General features: G+C 52.9%; 1 protein-coding gene and 3 non-coding genes across 4 annotated transcripts; all 4 read right to left on the bottom strand.

The window, feature by feature from the left end:
- Window positions 1-6,515: 6,515 nt before the first annotated feature.
- On the bottom strand, window positions 6,516-11,152 carry Rpl3 (ribosomal protein L3). The gene is made up of 10 exons (XM_048355193.1): window positions 11,114-11,152; window positions 10,131-10,323; window positions 9,715-9,883; window positions 8,948-9,083; window positions 8,351-8,537; window positions 7,851-8,011; window positions 7,353-7,454; window positions 7,020-7,115; window positions 6,722-6,841; window positions 6,516-6,620 (listed from the first exon to the last, which is right to left on the bottom strand). Exons 1-10 carry the CDS (start codon window positions 11,114-11,116, stop codon window positions 6,576-6,578), a joined length of 1,212 nt encoding a protein of 403 aa, XP_048211150.1. The 5' UTR covers window positions 11,117-11,152; the 3' UTR covers window positions 6,516-6,575.
- LOC125341703 lies at window positions 8,205-8,298 on the bottom strand. Its single transcript, XR_007209056.1, has one exon. It is a non-coding gene; the product is annotated as a small nucleolar RNA U83B (small nucleolar RNA).
- On the bottom strand, window positions 9,084-9,131 carry LOC125341747. The gene has a single exon (XR_007209076.1). It is a non-coding gene; the product is annotated as a small nucleolar RNA U82P (small nucleolar RNA).
- Window positions 10,633-10,696, bottom strand: LOC125341463. The gene has a single exon (XR_007208986.1). It is a non-coding gene; the product is annotated as a small nucleolar RNA SNORD43 (small nucleolar RNA).
- Window positions 11,153-19,169: the final 8,017 nt, after the last annotated feature.

The raw sequence follows: 19,169 nt of genomic DNA, 5'->3' as shown, positions 1-19,169 counted from the left end.
CTCCCCGCCCCCCCCCTGGCCTCCCCGCCCCTGGAGACCACCCCCCCCCCCACCCCGGCCCAGCACTGAGGCTCCTCGGTCTCCCACATCCATCCATCCATCCACGGGGTGTCAGCACTGCGGGTAACGGCCAGACCTCCAGAGCCACAGCATCTTCCCGCCAGAAAATTCTAGAATGACACATTCTGTGTGTGTGTGTGTGTGTATGCGTGTGTTTGCACACATACACACCAGCACAAGGGCTGCTTGAACTTTTTTTTTTTTTTTTTTGCCAGCCCTGGGGCTTGAACTCAGGGCCTGAGCACTGTCCCTGGCTTCTTTTTTGCTCAAGGCTAGCACTCTGCCACTTGAGCCACAGCGCCCCTTCTGGGCATTTTCTGTATATGTGGTGCTGGGGAATCGAACCCAGGGCTTCATGTATACAAGGCGAGCGCTCCACCGCTCAGCCATATTCCCAGCCCCACTGAGCTCTTTTGCTCAAGGTTAGCGCTCTACCACTTAAGCGTCTCACAGGGACTTTTCTGCCTGGGCTGACTTCAAACCACCGTCCTCAGGTCTCAGCCTCCTAAGTAGCTAGGATCACAGGCGTGAGCCCCCCAGCCTCCAGCTACTTCTAGCTTTTTTGGTGGTTAGAATCTTATAGGATTTTCTACATGGGCTGGCTTTGAAACTTGATCCTCAAATCCTAGCCTCCTGAGTAGCCATGATTATAGACATGAGCCACTGGCATGAGTGTTATACATTCTTTTTAAAAAAAAAAATAATTATTCCTGGGGCTGGGAGAGTGCTCGCCTAGCACGCATGAAGCCCTGGGTTCCATTCCTCAGTACCGCATACACAGAAAAGGCTGAAATGGCGTTGTGCGTTATGGCTCAAGTGGTAGAGCACTAGCCTTGAGGGGAGAAAAAGCTCATGGGCAGTGCCCAGGCCCTGAGTTCAAGCCCCAGGACTGACAAATATGTGTGTGTGTGTGTGTGTGTGTGTATACATAATATGTGTGTATGTGTGCATATAAAACTTTTCTTTTTTCTTCCTTAGCTTATGCTAGTTGACATTTCCACACAAGCATACAAGGTGACAATGTGCAATCTTACTCTTCTGCCACGCTCCCCCATCCGTTTCAACAAGCTTTATTGTTCTCTTTTCACGTGTGCAAGCCAACTACCTTCATCTTTGTTCACCTCCCTTGTCAGCCTAATTTCCTCCCTCTAGCATGCCCCACCCCTTACCCAGAATAGCTTGTTTTACCTTTGTGTGTGTGTGTGTGTGTTGTGGGGCTTGAACTCAGGACCTGGGTGCTGTCCCTGGGCTTTTCTGCTCAAGGCTAGCACTCTACCACTTTGAGCCATGACACTACTTCCAGTTTTCTGGTGGTTAGTTGGAGAGAAGAGTCTCAGGACTTTTCCTGCGTAGGCCGGTTTTGAACTGTGATCCTCAGATCTCAGCCTCCTGAGTAGCTAAGATTATAGGCTGAGCCACCAGAGCTGGGCTTGACTTGCTTGTTTTACTTCCTGGCATTCTTGAAAGTGTGTGTTTAGCCAAATGCTAGTGGCTCACGTCTGTCATCCTAGCTACTCAGAAGCTGAGATCCAAGGATCCGGGTTCGAAGCTAGCCCCAGCAGACCAATCTGGGATTCTTATCTCTAACTAACCAGCCTTGGAAGTGGAGGTGTGGCTTAAGCACCAGCCTTGAGTGAATAAAGCTAAGTGAGAGCAGCACAAGGCTCTGAGTTCAAGCCCCACTACTGGCACACACACGAAGAACAGCACATTCACTGCACAGATTCTTGCAACCAGAGAGTTTTGGGGGCGTCAAATATGGACCATTTCCCTCCCCACCTCAGGATTTTTTGAGATCCAAATAATAGGAGTCCAACATTCTTGCAATCCCCTACCAGAATCAAAGAAACCTGGACATAGGGAATTATAGGGGGCACCCTTAGAACCCCCAGGTTCCCGTCGGTGCTGTGGTGCACACCTGCAATCCCAGCACTTGAGGCAGGAGGATCCCAAGTTCAAGGCCAGCCTTGAACTGCCTATGGGCTGCATAGTGAGAGGACAGGGACTCTGTATCTTTCTCAGGACCCGGAGTAACAGACACGGGAAGAGGGCAAGCCTGGCACTGGTTGGGATATTCCTGAGCCTGGGTGGCACCTAGCGAAGGCGGGAAGGGTGTAGGGAAGGGACAGGGCCCAGCGAGACAAAAGCCAAGGAGGAGAGGCCGCTCCCCAGCCGAGCTGGCTTGCTCCACTGGGCCCGAGAGCCACGCAGGAGAGCAAGAACGCGGCCAGTGCGGGCTCTGCCGCTGGGTGTGTGGTCACGGGGGTGGCAGGATCTTTCCCCGCCAGGCTGCCGAGCCTGGAATTTTCTCTGGCAGGAAGGGCCCACCCTCCTAGGAATGGAAAACAATGCTTGGCATCTGGCCCCTGAGGCTACAAAAGCCTCCATACAACTATTCTCCTCACAGCCCACTACAAAAGGGAAACTGAGGCAGGCTGCGGGGGGGGGGGGGAGAGACTTGGACTCAATCGACGTTTCCTGAATTTGCTCTGAAGAAGCCGCTGCCCGCTGGCGTTCTGCCCTCTCCCGGGCTAAGACCACCGCACCCCTCCTCACCTCCCTGGAAGCCTGGAGCCATCAGTGACCCCACCAATGTCCCCAGGGAGCAGGAGGGGGCAGGGTGCTGGGTTCTGGTATGATTGAGGTAGGGCAGGCAGGGACAGGGGCTTGGGGGGGCCAGGGGCTGCACATCTCTGCAAATTGCTAGGGGATGGACAGACAAGGAAGAAGGCCCAGCCAGTGCAAATGCCCTGGGGCAGTAGCCATGCTAGAAGAACAGAGAAAGCAAGGGGGGGGGGGGGAACGTGAGAAGATGAGGAACACGGCCAGGGCCGCGTGGGCCTCTGGTCTGTGTCCCGTGGGCTCCGTGGGGACCGTGGGGCGGAGGAGGGCTGCAATCTGACTTGGGGTGAACAGAATCGCTCAGGCTGCTTGCTGACTGGAGAACAGATGTGGGGTTCGGAATACAGGTGGGGAGGCCAGTCTGGAGAAAGGAGGGGGGGGATCTGTTGCCGTTCTGTCCTGCCATGGCCTGCTGCCCTAGCCTTGGGGTGAACCCATCTGGGCACCAGGGAACCAATGGCCACCATCAGGGGCCCCTGAGCAGCGGGGCACCAGTGTGGGGACACAGATGCCAAGCCGGGCAGAGCAAGCTGGCTTCCCTCGGGTGCAGAGGGGACCGGAGAGGCAGCGGGGAGCCTGCAGGGGGCGCTGCTGCACCGGCCTCCCGCCCTGGAAGCCTGGCGCCTCCGCCCGGTGTCACGGTGAAGCGGGCATTCCCGGGCACCTGCCTCCCCTCGGTGGGGGGTGAGCCCAGGTCCTGTGCCCCGCACGCAGCGCGTGGTAGAGCCAACACACACGGTCTCCCCACCTGCTCCTGCCCTGTCCGGGTTGGAGAAGAGGGTCCCATGGCGGAGGGTCTGGGGGTGGCTCTCCCAGCTCCCTCCCCACTGCACCCCTAGACATTCCCCACGTCACTGTCCCTGCACCGTCTACCCACTGGGATTACCCTGGGGGGGAGGGGGAGGGGAGCTCATGGGGTACTTTGACCTCAGTGCTCCTATTGTTCTCCCTCATCTCTGAGGTGCTGGTGCACAACCCCCCACCACCACCACACCCAATCATTGACTTAGCTGATACGATGACAGCTGGAATGACAGACACAGGCCACTACCTCGAGCCACTGTGCTTCCCCGTAGCTGGGCTTACAGTCATCCGCGACCACACCTGGCCCATCTGCCTGTGTTACATGGGTTCTACAATAGTTCTCACATACCAAGGGAAACAGGAAGGCCTCGCCCCCCTGCCGGCGTTTCTGTCATGGCTCTTCCACTCAGCGACTCTGGGCCTCAGGGAAGGACTCATGCAGCCCCAGCTCCCGGGTCTGCCCAGAAGAACAGAGGCACTTCCTCCATCCTTCGGTCCTTCTTCCTCCCAGTGCCCGGCTGAGCCCCCCCCCCCGCCCCCCCGCTGGGTGCAGGGCTCTGCACTGGGGCCCAGTGAGGGGCACAGGCCACACCTCGCAGGACAAGACAGCAGTGGTCAAACTAGCTGCCATTTGCATCTCCAGCGCCTTGGGTGGGGCTTGCCCTTATCCTGATTTAAATCAGGCTTTGGGTCTAAGATGAGGTGGTCCGGGGCCTGGAAACACCATCTCCTCCTCCCAGAGCTGTCCTGACACCAGCAGGTAACTACAGACCCACGCGTGGGCTTGCGGGCACACTGCGGGTAGAGGAGCTCTAATCCAAAACTCTGAAATCCAAAATGCTCCAATATCAGAGACCTGGTCCCATGATGCAGCCCCCCAACCTATCTATGATCCTGCCGACAGCTGGGATTACAGGCGTGCCCACCACGCCAGACACTCATAGAGACGCTTTGAACTGTTAAGACTAGGGATGCTTACCCTGTGAAGGCCACGTAAGCATCCCCACATCTTAAAGCTCTGGGATAGGAGCTGGGCCCCAGTGGCTCACACCTGTAGTCCTAGCTACTCAGGAGACTGAGATGTGAGGATTGCAGTTCCAAGCCAGCCTGGGCAGGCCTGTGAGACCCTTATCTTAACCACCAAAAAAGCAGGAAGTAGAGCTGCAGCCTTGAGCAAAAAAGCTCAGAGACCGTGGATCGTGCCCAGACGCTGAAATCAAGTCCCCCAAACCAGCACGCGTGTGCGCATGCACACACACACACACACACACACACACACACACACACACGCCCCTCTGAAATCTGAAATGTTTCTGCTCCCAAGCACTTCATCTCTAGCTTAGCCAGACATCAGGGTCACTCCTGAAGGGGCAGAATGAATGGACTGCAGCTTAGCCTCTCAATGGGCGGCTCCGTGATGGAAAACTGCCAGTTGTGCCAACAGCTAGGTCCTGGCGTGCACGTGGCGAAATGGATGGGACGGTGACACCCCAGATTGCAGCTGCCCTGCGCTCTGCCCAGGCTGGATGAGCAGGGGTGGCAGGCCTCCCAAGTGGCCTGCCAGAGGGGCCCCACTGGCGCCAGGAGGGGGTGTCTGAGGACAGGAAGTGGGCACCCGGGCTATCTTTAGCGCCTCTCTTGGGCATGTGGGGCAGGCATAGGGAGTGGCCAGCAGCCACTTCTCCAGTCACATGAGGCTGATGACCTAAGCCCCCCCCCCCCCCCCGTGAGCTCAGAGCCCCGGGAATGTAGGCTCTATGTACCCGGTTCTCCCCAACCCCACTGGCTGCTAGGGCAAGCACCCCAGAACGCCCATGTCAATAAAGCAGGGCTCATACACACAGGACAATGGGACTCAAGGTGCCTTCAGTCTGAACCACCATAGCCACAGCTGACCCCCTCAAGGGACTGTGCCAGTGAGGCTGAGCTAGTAAGGTCCTACTCTTTCCACACCTTGTCCAGACACTTGACTTGCATGTAGTCCTGAAGAGCTGGTTGAAAGGTGAGGGGGTTCATGTGCCAAACTGGCAGTGGAGGTGGTGCAGAGGGGGAGCACTGGGGGTGTGCATAAGCCAAGGACCCAGCAACAGCCTCCATTTGTGGGCCAGCCGCCCGGCCCACCCCCCAGCTCCAGACCAAAAACTGGCCTTGTAAGGCAGCTCCTGTTCCGCTTGAGGTAGGAATTGTTAGCCCACCGAGCCCCCCCCCTCCCACCCAGGGACACCCTAATAACCCAAATGGGGACTTGAGATGCTAAGGCATATAGACCTCCAGACCACTGGATGTCAGGCGACCCTGAAGTAATCTAGGGGACGCTAGGCTCTTTGGACAGCCTTCCCCCTTTCCATGGCCGCAACCCACCCAGGGGCCACATCCCCTCATTCACAATAACCAGAGCCACCTCATGTGCCCACCTGCCTCCTAAAGAGATTGTTAGAGACCAGGGCAGTCAAGGGCCTGACAGGTGGACAAGGCTGTCTGACTAATCCTGGAGGGGAAACTCATTCACCACTGCAGCCTGATGTGGACGCCCCTGTTCCTCTGCCCTGGAGGATAGCATGCACTGCCACCCGCAGGAGGCAGGAGACACTACAGGCACATTCCCTGCTTCCCAGAGAACAATGCCCGGGCTGCAAGAACCCAAGCGCAAGGAGCTGATTGGGAGAGAGAAGCAAATTCATGGTGAGGTTCTGCAGTTGCCAAGCCCTGGCGTGAAGCTGGGTAGATTAAGCCAGAGCAGAGCATGTAGACTCTGGGTCTGCTGTGAGCTTGCTGCCAAGAGCACAGGAACATCAGGTCCTCCCTCTTGCTTCAGCCCCATGGCCCTCAAAAGCTGGACTTCTGGGCTAGGCACACACTGCCTCCTGGGAAGGCCTGTCAGGAGCTCTGGGGCAGCCCTGGCCTGTCTGGTTGGTACTGGGCCAGGCAGGGAGAAAGCCATGCTAAGGATGCAGGGCTGGCAGGCCACCTGTGTACACACCATCTAGCATCCCCAGCCCTGGAGCAAACAGCAGAGGCAGAGGCCAGTAACATTGGGAACGTTTATTAAGATGCCACCACCGGCAGGACGTGCACTGGATGCCTTGGCTTTATGCACCTTCTTCCTTGGCAATGCGGTCTTTCTTGAGTGGTCCCTGCAGAAAGGAATGGAGTGAAGTGGGTAAGGATGCAGACAAACAGGGCTACTCATGCTAGAGGGAGCAGAGGCAAGCTGCCAAGTGGGAAATGAGCTCACCATGAATGCTTTCTTCTCCTCCATAGTCTGGAAGCGGCCATGACCAAACTTGGAGGTAGTGTCGATGAACTTGAGGTCAATCTTCTCCAGGGCCCGCCGTTTGGTCTGCACCAGCAAGGACTGTAGGCCAAGGACGGCAGTGAGAATTGAGCAGAGCCAGCCTCCCCACAATGAGCAGTCTCCATAGCCTGACCCACTAGGGGGTACACCAAGAGGCTAAGAACCTCCAGACTAGAAACTTCATAGCCAGGCCTCACCCAGGCGCTGACCTGTGTCCCTGGGGGGAGGGGAGGCTCACCTTGCGCAGGGTGAGCACACGCTTCTTGGTTCCCACCACACAGCCTTTCAGCATAACGAAGTCATTGGTCACTTCACCATAGTGAACAAAGCCACCCTGGGAAATAAAGTCACTGGTCAGAAAAGCACCGCTGAGCAGCTGTTCCCCTCCAGATTCAGGGGGCCGGCTGCGGCAGCCAGCAGCACCAGGGCTGTTCCCCGGGAATGATCAGCCTCAGGCGCGGTGCCCAGCACACACCGGGAGCCTCATTGGACAGCTGGGCGAGGGCCCTGCGTGTCTCTGCACCTAGAAGCTGGACAGGTAACTGCAGGGTGAGGCGCCCCCAGGACTCACCAGTGGGTTGATACTCTTGTCCGACAGGTCGTAGTCCGTGGAGGCATTGTTCTTGATTAGTTTGCCATCCTTGATCAGGTAGCCCTGGCCGATCTTATAGATCTAAACAGTGAAGTGAGACTTAACACGGGAATGGCAGGACCAAGGGCAACCACAGGGTGAGATTGATGGAAAGCAGCAATTAAACCCCCCTCAGAAGCTGGAGTGAATCCAGAGGTAGGACCCCAATGTTTGCAGGGATCCTGGCTGGAGAGGTCCGGCTCCCACCAGGAGTGGATGATGCCATTACACGCCCAGAAAGAAGGGGCTGATCACTGTTATGAGAAACAGTAAGCCTCCTGACCCAGCTGGGTGAGGCGAGGCGAAGGCATAGCTTTCACTCCAAGCCTGAGCTCAGGACAACCTTGCCAGGGCCATCCCTGAGAAAGGCTCTTACAATCAACTGCGAACTACCACCGTCTCACAAACAAGGAAGGGCCCTCCCCTCAGGGCACCCACCTTCTTGTTGATCTCAGTGCGGTGGTGGTAGCCTTTCTGACCAGCCCGGGCCACAGAGAAGGCCACACGGGCAGGATGCCAGGCTCCAATGCAGGCAACCTTGCGCAGGCCTCGGTGGGTCTTGCGGGGCAGTTTCTTGGTATGCCAGCGGCTGGTGACACCTACAGAGAAAGGTGTGCTGAGTTCCCACGGGGCCTGGACTTGCTCTGGACCCTTTCTGGCTGGCTGTGCCCCTTTAACTTGTAGCTGAGTAAGCTTCAGGAGCCCACGCCAAACCTCACAAGCCCCCACCCGACATTCATATTTGGCCTCGTCCTAGACCATAGCCAGCACAGGGCTGAGCCTGGTGGGCTGGCTGTTCTCAGAAGGAAGGCAACAGGGAATGAATCCTCAGTCTCAGTCGGGCGCTGTGCCCAGCGCTCATTCCAGAGCCTCATCACAGAACAGCGAGGCCAAGGCTGCCCTCCCCGCACCCAAGGAACAGAGCACCCCTGGCTCACCTTTGTACCCCTTGCCCTTGGTGACCCCGATGACATCGATCATCTCGTCTTGCCCAAACACTTGGTTCACTGGGACCTGCTGCTCCAGCCTCTCGCGGGCCCAGTCCAGCTTCTCGGCCACGGTGCCCCCGTTCACCTGGATCTCCATCAGGTGGGCCTTCTTCTGGCGCAGAGGAAGCAGGCGCATCTAGGAAGAAGACACTGCTTAGCTCCGTGTGGGACAAGGGCAGTTCCCTAACAGGCAACCAAGCCTCTGAATCAATCAAGACTTTCACTCCCACCAGTACAACTCCCCTTCCATTAATGGTAGATACTACCATTTATGGTGACACTAAGCCTTGGACCAGAAATGTGCAGACAAGCAGGAAACGAGACCACCAAGCTGGCATCTCGCCACCGACCAACTTCCCATTAACCCTGCACAGTGAAGCTTGTAAACTACCATTTAAGGCTTGTAGCTAAAAGTGAAGACCCAGTGCCCTCTGCTGGCCAGGGAGAGGGCTGCACCAGTGTGGGGAGAACCCCACCAGGTCCTCAATCAACCAAGAACCTGCTTGGGTGCCGCCCCTGGGCCTGCCTGTGTGGAATGGCGCTTACCTGGGTGTGCGCAATGATGCGGACAACCTGGCAGTACTTCTTCATGCTGTTGAAGTCCTTCTCCAGCTGTTTCTTGCCCATGTCGTCCTGCCATTTCTTACAGTACTTGGTGAAGGCCTTCTTCTTAGATTTGTGCCTTCAGGAGCAGAGCAGAGTTGGGGCGGGTGCCGGCCTTCATCACCCTCGGGGTGAGAGGAAGACACTGGCACCGCGTGGGGAGGGGGCTCATTACTGGCTTTTCTACCAGCAAGCGGAGCCTGGAGCTCATCGGGTGGAGCTAGCAGAGGTCCAACAAGGTGATTAATGTTAAGTCACAAACAATAAGACCACAACTCGTGCACCAGAAAGCGTTCTCTACCTTGGGAAAGGTCTAGTCAGGATAATTGGTTTCATGCTGGATGGATGCTTAGTTACCACCCACCAGGGGGTGAACAGAATGAAAAGGGGGGCTGGGGATATGGCCTAGTGGCAATAGTGCTTGCCTCACATACATGAAGCCCTGGGTTCAATTCCCCAAAACCACATATACAGAAAATGGCCAGAAGTGGCGCTGCAGCTCAAGTGGCAGAGTGCTAGCCTTGAGCAAAGAGGCCAGGGACAGTGCTCATGCCCTCAGTCCAAAGACTGGCAAGAAAACAGAATGAAAAGGGGCTGTCCTCTGGGGGAACACCAAATGCTCACGAAGCATCTAAAAAAGGCAGAGTCCTGCACATTGGAGGGGTCTTCCCTGCTCTGGAGCTTGACCTAGACCCAAGTACCAGCCTTACCAGTTCTTGTAGAAGCGCCTTTTGCACTCGTCACTGATATGCTCAGCAAAGATTGTCTTGAAGGTCCGCAGGCCGCGCGGAGTTTCCACGTAGCCCACTATACCAACCACCACCATGGGTGGGGTTTCCACAATAGTCACAGCTTCTACAACTTCCTTCTTGTTCACCTCTGCAAGACGAAAAACCCAACAAGGGGAATTTCAATTGTGTTCAGTGCTAGCTGTTCTGGAGGCGCTAAGGTACGGGAGTTCAAGCCCTTTTACCCAAACTCCTCCCACCCAGACTCCTGTCTAATAAATGACTGTACTAATAGTGGCCTTAAAGCGGAATTTGGGGCAAACGTGTGCTTTGGTTCCTATCAGCCTGGAAAGTTCACCTTCCTATACCCCCCAACTTGAGTGATGGGGTGTACTTACTGGACCCTGGCCTGTCCACTTCCCGCACGATGTGAGTCATGCCAGCCTTGTAGCCCAGAAAGGCTGTGAGGTGAACAGGCTTGGAAGCATCATCCTTGGGGAAGCTCTTCACCTTCCCCCGATGCCGGCTGCTACGCTTCCGAGGCAGGAAGCCCAGAGACCCATGTCTGGGAGCGGAGAACTTCCTGTGAGACTAGAGCAAAAGCCAACAGGGTTAGCACCCAAACCCAAGAACTTTGCCCGGTTTTGCAAGCTGCCCTGCGGCCCAACCAGACTCCCACACAGCCGGTAGTATCTGATGGTCGCCTTCTCTTCCGGTAGATGGCCTCCATCCATGTAAAGTTAAAGCCCAACATTTACTTAAATTCTAGGTACAATAAGTAACCCAACTGTTCAGCAAAACCACTGATAGCTGCTTAAGCAGTGACTTTATGGTTGAATATTGAGACCCCATTAGAGGCCTGCCAGCTCCCAGGAGAGGAGGCATTAGGTCGTACAGAACCAGATCAGAACATGACATTCAGCACAGACAATCTGTCCGCCCGTCAATAGGTTCATCATTTGAGGTTTCTGTGTATTCGGGTGTTTTATACGACGTAGTACACCCCGACACTTCAAAATGGGGCCTCCACAAGCCTCTCCCCAAGGTTCCCCGAGTGAGCACATGTAGCAACGCCGCCGCAATTCACAACCCACATCTCGACCAGGGATAGTCAAGTCGCGGCCTAAACACGACCCGCCCGACCTCCAGGCCCGCTCCCGCCACGGCGCCTCTCCGGCGGCCGCGCCACCGCCCGGAGGCCCTGCACGTCCCGTCCCGCCTCCACAGTTCAGAAAATCGCCCTGGCTACGACCCCCGCCATGTGCCCCGTGCCGAGAGAGCACGTCTCCGGCGTGGGACAGGACGTGATGGCGCCGATGCACCGCGGATTCAACCAGGCCCGCCCCGGGTAAAGGAGAGAAGACGCCATTAGAAGACCTACCATGTCGACGCACAACCTCGCCGATAGAGACCGCCCGGGCCGCGGTGCAGGCTATATAAAGCCGCTCCTGGCCCCGCCCCTTCCGGCGTGAGTGCGTGTGCGCGCGCGCGCCAGAGCCGGACGTCGGATCTAGGGCACGCCCGCCTTCTCCGCCCTCGGCTCTGGTTCCGAGGTTGGCTGGCCGGTGAATTCGCGGCGGACGGCAGCCCGCTGGGCTCAAATTCGGCGGGAACGCGCGCTAGGCGGCCGCAGGGTTCGGCGTGCGGCCCGCGCGTGGCGCTCGGCGGCGGCCGCCGGACGCTGCGGCGCAGGCGCGGCGCGGTAACCTCTGCGCCGCGCGAGGCCCGGCCGGTGGGTCCTTGGCACGCGCGGTGACTCCCAGACCCAAACCCTGCCTGAGTCCGATGGCCAGAGGCACGTCCTGCCGTCATGGGGATGAGATCTTGGGGTCGCAGCAGCTCAAAGCTCTTCAATTAACCACCGGCTCCAAGTGGTGGGTGGAGTGATAACCTTGAGCAAGGCCCCGGGCACGGAGTTGAAGCCCACGACCCACACACTACTGACACATACACGTGCACACACAAGGCAGCTTTCCAGCACGCAAAGGCAGAGCAGATCAAGGACAGCAGCGGCTTGGGGGCATGAGGCCAGTTTAGGAAGACAAGCATAGTCCCCATTGGGGGAGGGGGGTTAACCTTTTTGTTGTTCTGGGGATCAAACCCAGGGTCCGGAAGCGCACTAAGCACGTGCTCAACTACCAAGCCCAAAGGGCAGAGGAAGATACTAGGGGTATTTGAGGACCTGAGCATTTTAAAAGAATAATTTATTATTGTGGTGGTGGTTTTGTCGGTAGTGGGGCTTGAACTCTGGGCTTGGGCACTGTCCCTGAGCTCTTCAGATCAAGGCTAATTAGCCCTACCGCTTGAGCCACAGTCCCACTTCCAGTTTTCTGGTAGTTAATTGGAGGTAAGGGTCTCGCAGACTTTCCTGCCCGTGCTGGCTTTGAGCCACAATCCTCAAATCTCAGCCTCCTGAGTAGCTAGGATGACAGGCTTCAGCCACCGGGTGCATCGGCTTGGAAGGATGATTTCTGATAATCCATGTGAGAAGTCAGGGTAGAGACCTGAAAAGGAGCCAGAGTGTCAAATCAGGAGCTATCTAGGATTAAAGCAGAGGGCGGGTCAGGCTTAGAGGAAGAGATCTATCAGGGACTCTGGATGGACAGTATGGATGGACCATATGGGTGGTCAGGCTTCACAGGGAATCTTTGTAAGCAGGCCTGGTCCTTTCTCCTTCCAAGAATAGGTGGGAAGCTGGGAACCAAGATATATGGCCGTCATCAGGACTAAAGGAAGTAACAAAGGGAGGTAAAGTGAAGCCAGAGGTGGACTGCAGCCAGCTAAGCATTATAGGTCTGTCTGTTTGTGCCAGAGGTTTGGAACCTTCCCATTGGGGAGGGCCCTGACCCTCTCTGGAGTCAAATAAAAAAGATGGATGTGGTTTGTAACATGATTCCATTCACAACGGCCAGAAAGAGCCCAGGATGCCTGGAGCAAGGATTGAAGTATTTATCACCTGGATAAAGGAAGAAAGGGAGGGTTTGACCTTTTTCCCCCTACCAGTACTGGGATTTCAACTCAGGGCCTGGGCCCCTTAGCTTTTTTTTTTTTTAACTCAATCTGGTGCTATACCACTTGAGCCAAAGCTCAACTTCCTTGCTGGTTTGAATGGAAGATGGAACCAGCATAGGAGTCTTTCTTTGCCTTGGGGTAAAGTGGGAGCCATCTTGTCTGAATCAGGAGTTATTCATCCATCCACTGAAGGATACATTAGTGTCTGTCACCTACCAGATTCAGCTGTATTCATTATGTATTATGTGTTATACAATTTTAACATTCACTGTCTTGGTCAGTTTTCAAAGTGCTCTTAAGTAGTGGCTGCTTAGCAAAACCCCAGGTAGTTTAAAATTCTGCCAGTCAGCAGGATCTAATATCTGTAATCCAAGATACTCAGGAGGCTGAGATCTGAGGATTGAGGCTCAAAGCCAGCCCAGCTAGAAAATTCTATGAGACTTGTAGTTCCAGCCCAAAGCTGGAAGTAGAGCTGTCACTCAACTGAAACAGCACTAACTTTGAACAAAAATGCCAAGCCAAAATGTGAGGCTCTTAAGTTCAAGCCCCTGTACCAACACACATACACACAAAAAGTATGATCATGTTGAGGTTTCTACCTTTAATTATATTAAAAAATATACAAAAGAGGGCTGGGAATATAACCAAGTGGTAGAGTGCTTGCCTCGTATACATGAAGCCCTGGATTTGATTCCTCAGCACAACATATATAGAAAAAGCCAGAAGCGGCGCTGTGGCTCAAGTGATAGACTGCTAGCCTTGAGCAAAAAGAAGCCAGGGACAGTGCGTCCAAGCCCTAGGAATGGCAAATATATATATATGCATATACATATATAATAGATATGTATATGCACACACATATATAGAAAAGTGTTGGTGAATTCAGATTTAAAATAAAGCTCTAGGGCTGGGATGTAGCTCAGTGGCAAAGCGCTTGTCTACCAAGTGCAACATCCTAGGTCAATCCCCAGTAACAAAAAAGAAAAGACAAAAGAATACAATAAAAAAGCCAAACAGAAATAAAGCTATAGACTGCTGGGAAGAATGATTTATTGGCAAAGGCCTGATAGGAAATCAACAAGAAAATCACAGGAAGACTCCATTTCCCAGCATCATTGCAATTAGGTGTGGACATGTGACTGTTTTGGCCAATGGGATTTGGGCAAAGGGGGCCTGCCTGCTAGCATGATCAACCTTGTAAGGCACAATATAAAAGCAAAGAGGCTGGTCCAGGGGGAAACCCTTTGTGGGGTGTGTGTGTGTGTGTGTGTGTGTGTGTGTGTGTGCTTTGTGGGGTGTGTGTGTGTGTGTGTGTGTTTGACATAAGATCACACTATATAGTCCAGCCTGGCCCTGAACTCACATCCTGCTTCTGCCTCCTGAGGGTTGGTTGGGATTATAAGTGTGTGCCATCATACCTAGAGTGATGTGTATGTGCACATATATGTGTGTGTATATATGTAATTGTGTATGTGTGCATATTTGTTGTTGTTGCAATACTGGGATTTGAGCTCAGGTTGTCCCATTTGCTAGGCATGCACTCTAATAATGGAGTCAAACCTCCAGTATTGGTTATGCTTTTAGTTATTGTTTTTTTTTCCCCTTCGGTTATTATTCTTTTGTCTTTTCTTTTCTGGTACTGGGGATTGAACCCAGGACGTTGCACTTGCTAGGCAAGCGCTTTGCCACTGAACTAGATCCCAGCCCTTGCTTCAGTTACTTTTTGAATAGGGTCTTACATGTTGGTCAGAGCCAGCCTCGATCCAGCTAGCCACAATCCACAATCCTATTATGTACGACTCCCACACAGTTGGGAAAATAGGTGCGTTCACGATGCCCAGTTATTGGTTGAGATGGAGTCTCGCTCACCTTTTGCCCAAGCTGACCTCCAAGCTTAACCTTCCTGACTTCCTCCGAGACAGCTGGGATTACAGGCTGGAGCCACTGTGCCTGGCTATGTTTTGTGTGTGTGTGTGTGTGTTTAAGACAAAATAAAGGAAAATTACACAAGATGTTGTGAAATGGTCATGTCTGGCCACAATGACTTAGGACAACAGTGATGTCGGTCTGAGGTTGGACAGACAACTGCCAGCAGATGTCTTTGCAGATATATTCCTGTTGTAAGGTAGCTATGAACTTAGTTCAAAAGTTACAAGAGTTTTAGATGGACGGACACCTGTAATCCTAGCTGCTCAGGAGACTGAGATTTGAGGATCAATGGTTGTTTCTTTTTCTTTTTCTTTTTTTTTTGCCAGCCCTGGGCCTTGAACTCAGGGCCTGAGCACTGTCCCTGGCTTCTTTTTGCTCAAGGCTAGCACTCTGCCAACTTGAACCACAGCGCCACTTCTGGCCTTTTCTATATGTGTGGTGCTGAGGGATCGAACCCAGGGCTTCATATATATGAGGCAAGCACTCTTGCCACTAGGCCATATTCCCAGCCCGAGGATCAGTGTTTGAAGCCAGCTCAGGCAGAACAGTCCATGAGATTCCTATCTCTAATTAACTTGGGAATGTGGCTTAGTGGTAGAGTGCTTGCCTAGCATGCATGAAGCCCTGGGTTCGATTCCTCAGTACCACATAAACAGAAAAAAAAAATCTGGAGGTGGCACTGTGGCTCAAGTGGTAGAGTGCTAGCCTTGAGCCAAAAGAAGCCAGGGACAGTGCTCAGGCCCTGAGTTCAAGCACCAGGACTGGCTAACACAAATAAATAAATAATAAAATCAACTATAAAAAAAAAGCTAAGGGATGGTGCCCAGGCCCCAGTATTACAGCACGCATGCGTGCATGCTCCCCCCCTCCCAGTTTAGAAGCTCTGTGCCTGGAAATGGGATGAAGCCTTTACACTAGTGTTGTAAGTCATTATTTTTCAATGTGTGTGCACATACTGTGTGGAGTTCCTGTCCATCTGCAGCTGACTATCTTTGAGGAGAGCCATGGATGCAGGCGGGATGAGGGATAAAGATAGCTCTCAGAAAAGGCCCTGTGCACCTGCTTCACCATGACAATCTACTCGTCACTGCTTCCTGGCTCAAATTCAAAAAGAAGAAGAAATGAGAATTTTGGAGAAGAAACACCACAGAGAAATCATCTGGGCTTTTCAAGATATCGATGCCATGGGCTGGGATGTAGCTCAGTGGCAATGCGCTTGCCCAGAAAGTGCAACGTCCTGGGTTCAATCCCTAGTCCCAAAAAGAAAAAAAGAAGAGACAAAAGAAAATTAGACACATATACATACATATATGTGTGTGTATATATGTGTGTACACACACACACACGTCTCCCAGAGCCTGAGGAATCAGAGGCTGGCGGCAGAAGACACACCAGCTTCTGTGGTCAAGATCTCCCAGGGAATGCTGGCGGGAGGGAGGACCAGGCTCCACTCCCCCCAGCCAGGGAGAGTTTCATCAAATTACTGAAGATTAACATCCAAGGCAGGGTATACCCACACCTCTTTCGGGTCATCTGAAAGGTCATCCTGGGGACCCTGGACCAAGTCCCTTCCCATCCCAGGGCCTAAGTCCCTTCTGGAAAAGGAAGGTGTTGGATCTCTATAGTAGGTGATCTGAGATCTCCCTTTATTTACCTTTTAGGACTCAAGATGGGTCCTATTTGTTTGTTTATACATTATTTTTTGTGGTACCACAGTTTGAACTCAAGGCCTTGCACTTGGTAGGTTTGCTTGCTCGGCTGGTGCTCTACTACTTGGCCACACCTCAAGCCCCGTCGTTTGCTGGCATTTTGGAGATTGAAGGTTGAGGACTTTTCTACTAGGGCTATCCTCAAACTGCCATCCTCTGGATCTCAGCCTCCTCAGTAACTTGGATTACAGACAGGTGCAAGCCACTGCCACCCAGCTAGATGACTCATATTTCTTTCTTCTTTTCTTTTTTTTTTTTTTTCCTTTTGGTCAGTTCTGGGGCTTGAACTCAGGGCCTGGGCACGGTCCCGGAGCTTCTTTTGCTCAAGGCTAGCACTCTACCACTTGAGCCACAGCTCCACTTCTGGCCTTTTCTGTGTATGTGGTACTGAGGAATCAAACCCAGGGCTTCATGCGTGCTAGGCAAGCACTCTACCACTAAGCCACATTCCCAGCCCTAGATGAGTCATATCTCGGATCCAATTAACCAAAATCTATTACTAGGTTGTTGCTGTGTGTTTGGTTGTAGATATTGCTTTTTTCATTTTTATTTTTTATTGTTCTTACTTACTTAATTAATTTTTACCAGTCCTGGGCCTTGAACTCAGACAGCCTGAGCGCTGTCCCTGGCTTCTTTTTGCTCAAGGCTAGCACTTTACAACTTGAGCCACAGCACCACTTTTGGCCTTTTCTATATATGTGGTGCTGAGGAATCAAACCCAGGGCTTCATGTATAGGAGGCAAGCATTTTTGCCACTAGGCCATATTCCCAGCCCCTTTATTACTTTTATTTACAGGTGATGTACACAGGGGTTATAGTTACATATGTCAGGGAATAAATACATTTCTTTTCGGACAATGTCACCCCTTCCTGTGTATTTTTGTTTTGGCAGTGCTAGAGTTTAAACTTAGGCCATTATGGTTACTAAGCCAGTGCTATTTTTTTAGGTAGGTTCTCAAAGGTTTGCCCAGGGCCAATTTAGGACTGAGATTCTCCTACCTGTGCGTCCCTTTTAGTTGGGATTACAGACAAGCACCATCATGCCCTACTTATTTGTTGAGATGGGGTCTAACTTTTCCCCAGGTTGGCCTGGAACTTCAGTCCTCCTGATCTCTGCTATGGGGTCTGGTGCTACGATGTGTTCATTTCTTGCGGTGTTTAGAACCAAATCCAGGTCCTCACAGGTGTTAGGTGAGCATTTTGCCACTGAGCTACATCCCCGGTGCTTTTGATTTTGAGCTCTTATTTGTTCTTTTTTTTTGGCCAGTCCTGGGCCTTGGACTTAGGGCCTGAGCACTGTCCCTGGCTTCTTCCCGCTCAAAGTTAGCACCCTGCCACCTGAGCCACAGCGCCCCTTCTGGCCATTTTCCATATATGTGGTGCTGGGGAATCGAACGGAGAGCTTCATGTGTAGGAGGCAAGCACTCTTGCCACTAGGCCATATTCCCAGCCCCCTCTTATTTGTTCTTATTTGTCTGCAGGAATTCTGAGGCTTGGCTTGTACAGTGCATTCCTGTCTTATTGGTGCCTGAGGGGGCCACCAAGCCAGTACCAGTTCAAACTAAGAGTTCAGCTTGGAATTTTACAGAGACAAAATGAGGATGAGTTTGGGCTCGGAACCTGCAGGAAGGCGGCTGAGTACAGTCAGGGATCTGCCCCCAGTCCAGACAGCCCGGTTCCTGACAGCCCGGTTCCTGGCCCTCTGCCCTTTTGGTTTACTCCCTTTCCCCCAGCAGTGTGTGTGTGTGTGTGTGTGTGTGTGTGTGTGTGTGTGTGTGTGTACTGGAATAAGGGCTTGGACTCAGGGGCTTGGACTCTCTCAGCTTGCTTCTTAAGGCTGGTTTGACTACTTGAGCCACTCCTTCAGTCTGGCATATTTCTGGTTAATTGGAGATAAAATCTCAGACTTTTCTACCCAGGCTGATTTTGAATCTCCATCCTCAGATCTCAGCCTCCTGAGTAGCTAGGATTGCAGGCCTGAGCCATAAGCACACAACTAAAAGCTGACATTGACCGATGAATCACAGGCATGCCCTGTTCAAGGGGAGAAAGCAAAGACCTCCCCTCTCTTGGACTGGAATGTAGCTCAGTGGCAAAGCACAAGTGCAACATCCTAGGTTCAATCCCCAGAACCAAAAAAAGAAAAGACAAAAAAATACAGTTAAGACATAAAACAAAAACAGACTCCCTCCTCTGTGTGGGAGAGATTTCCAAGAATCTACAGCCATGTTTCACTGGTGCCCCTGCTTATGGATTTCCTGCAGATTACGAGATGTTTCAGGGCACAGGCTGTGTGTGTACTGTGTCATTGTCAAATCTCAGAAGTCTTTATGTACAAATAAGGAGAATGTGTGGACGTACGGGCTAACTTCCTCTGTGTACTTCCTTCACTCCTTCCATGAGTGGAAAAATGGTCTGATAAGAGAAAACTTCTTGGGATGTACTAATGTGGTAGGGGTGGGGCTAGGGCCTAGGGTCTTGGGAGTGCTAAGTACCGAGCTACTACTACTACTACCGTGCCTTACAACTGGGCTACACTTCAGTTCTAAGATGTTCTAAAGTATATGACAAGGGCCAGAGGAAGAAGGGAGGAGGGGTGGGGAAGTTAATGAATTAACAAATACAGATCCAAACCAACCAAAACACTGATGTACATGTACAAATCAGGCACCAGTGGCTCACACTTGTAATGGTAGCTACTCAGGAGGCCGAGATTTGAGGATCATGGTTCAAAGCCAGCCCAGGCAGACAAATCTGAGAGAGTCTAATTAACCAGCAAAAAGCTGG

This window comes from Perognathus longimembris, chromosome 1 (genome assembly GCF_023159225.1).
Source record: "Perognathus longimembris pacificus isolate PPM17 chromosome 1, ASM2315922v1, whole genome shotgun sequence".
Classification (NCBI taxonomy): domain Eukaryota; kingdom Metazoa; phylum Chordata; class Mammalia; order Rodentia; family Heteromyidae; genus Perognathus; species Perognathus longimembris.
Note: the sequence above shows the minus strand (reverse complement) of the source record. Positions and strands in the feature narration are given on the sequence as shown.

What these genes read in the sequence shown, in the direction of transcription:
- Rpl3 (XM_048355193.1), bottom strand. An exon ending in GCACTGAGATCAACAAGAAG is followed by an intron (nt 7,455 to 7,850) that starts GTGGGTGCCCTG and finishes TTCACTGTTTAG; the next exon opens with ATCTATAAGATCGGCCAGGG. An exon ending in AGGAGAAGAAAGCATTCATG is followed by an intron (nt 6,621 to 6,721) that starts GTGAGCTCATTT and finishes TCCTTTCTGCAG; the next exon opens with GGACCACTCAAGAAAGACCG.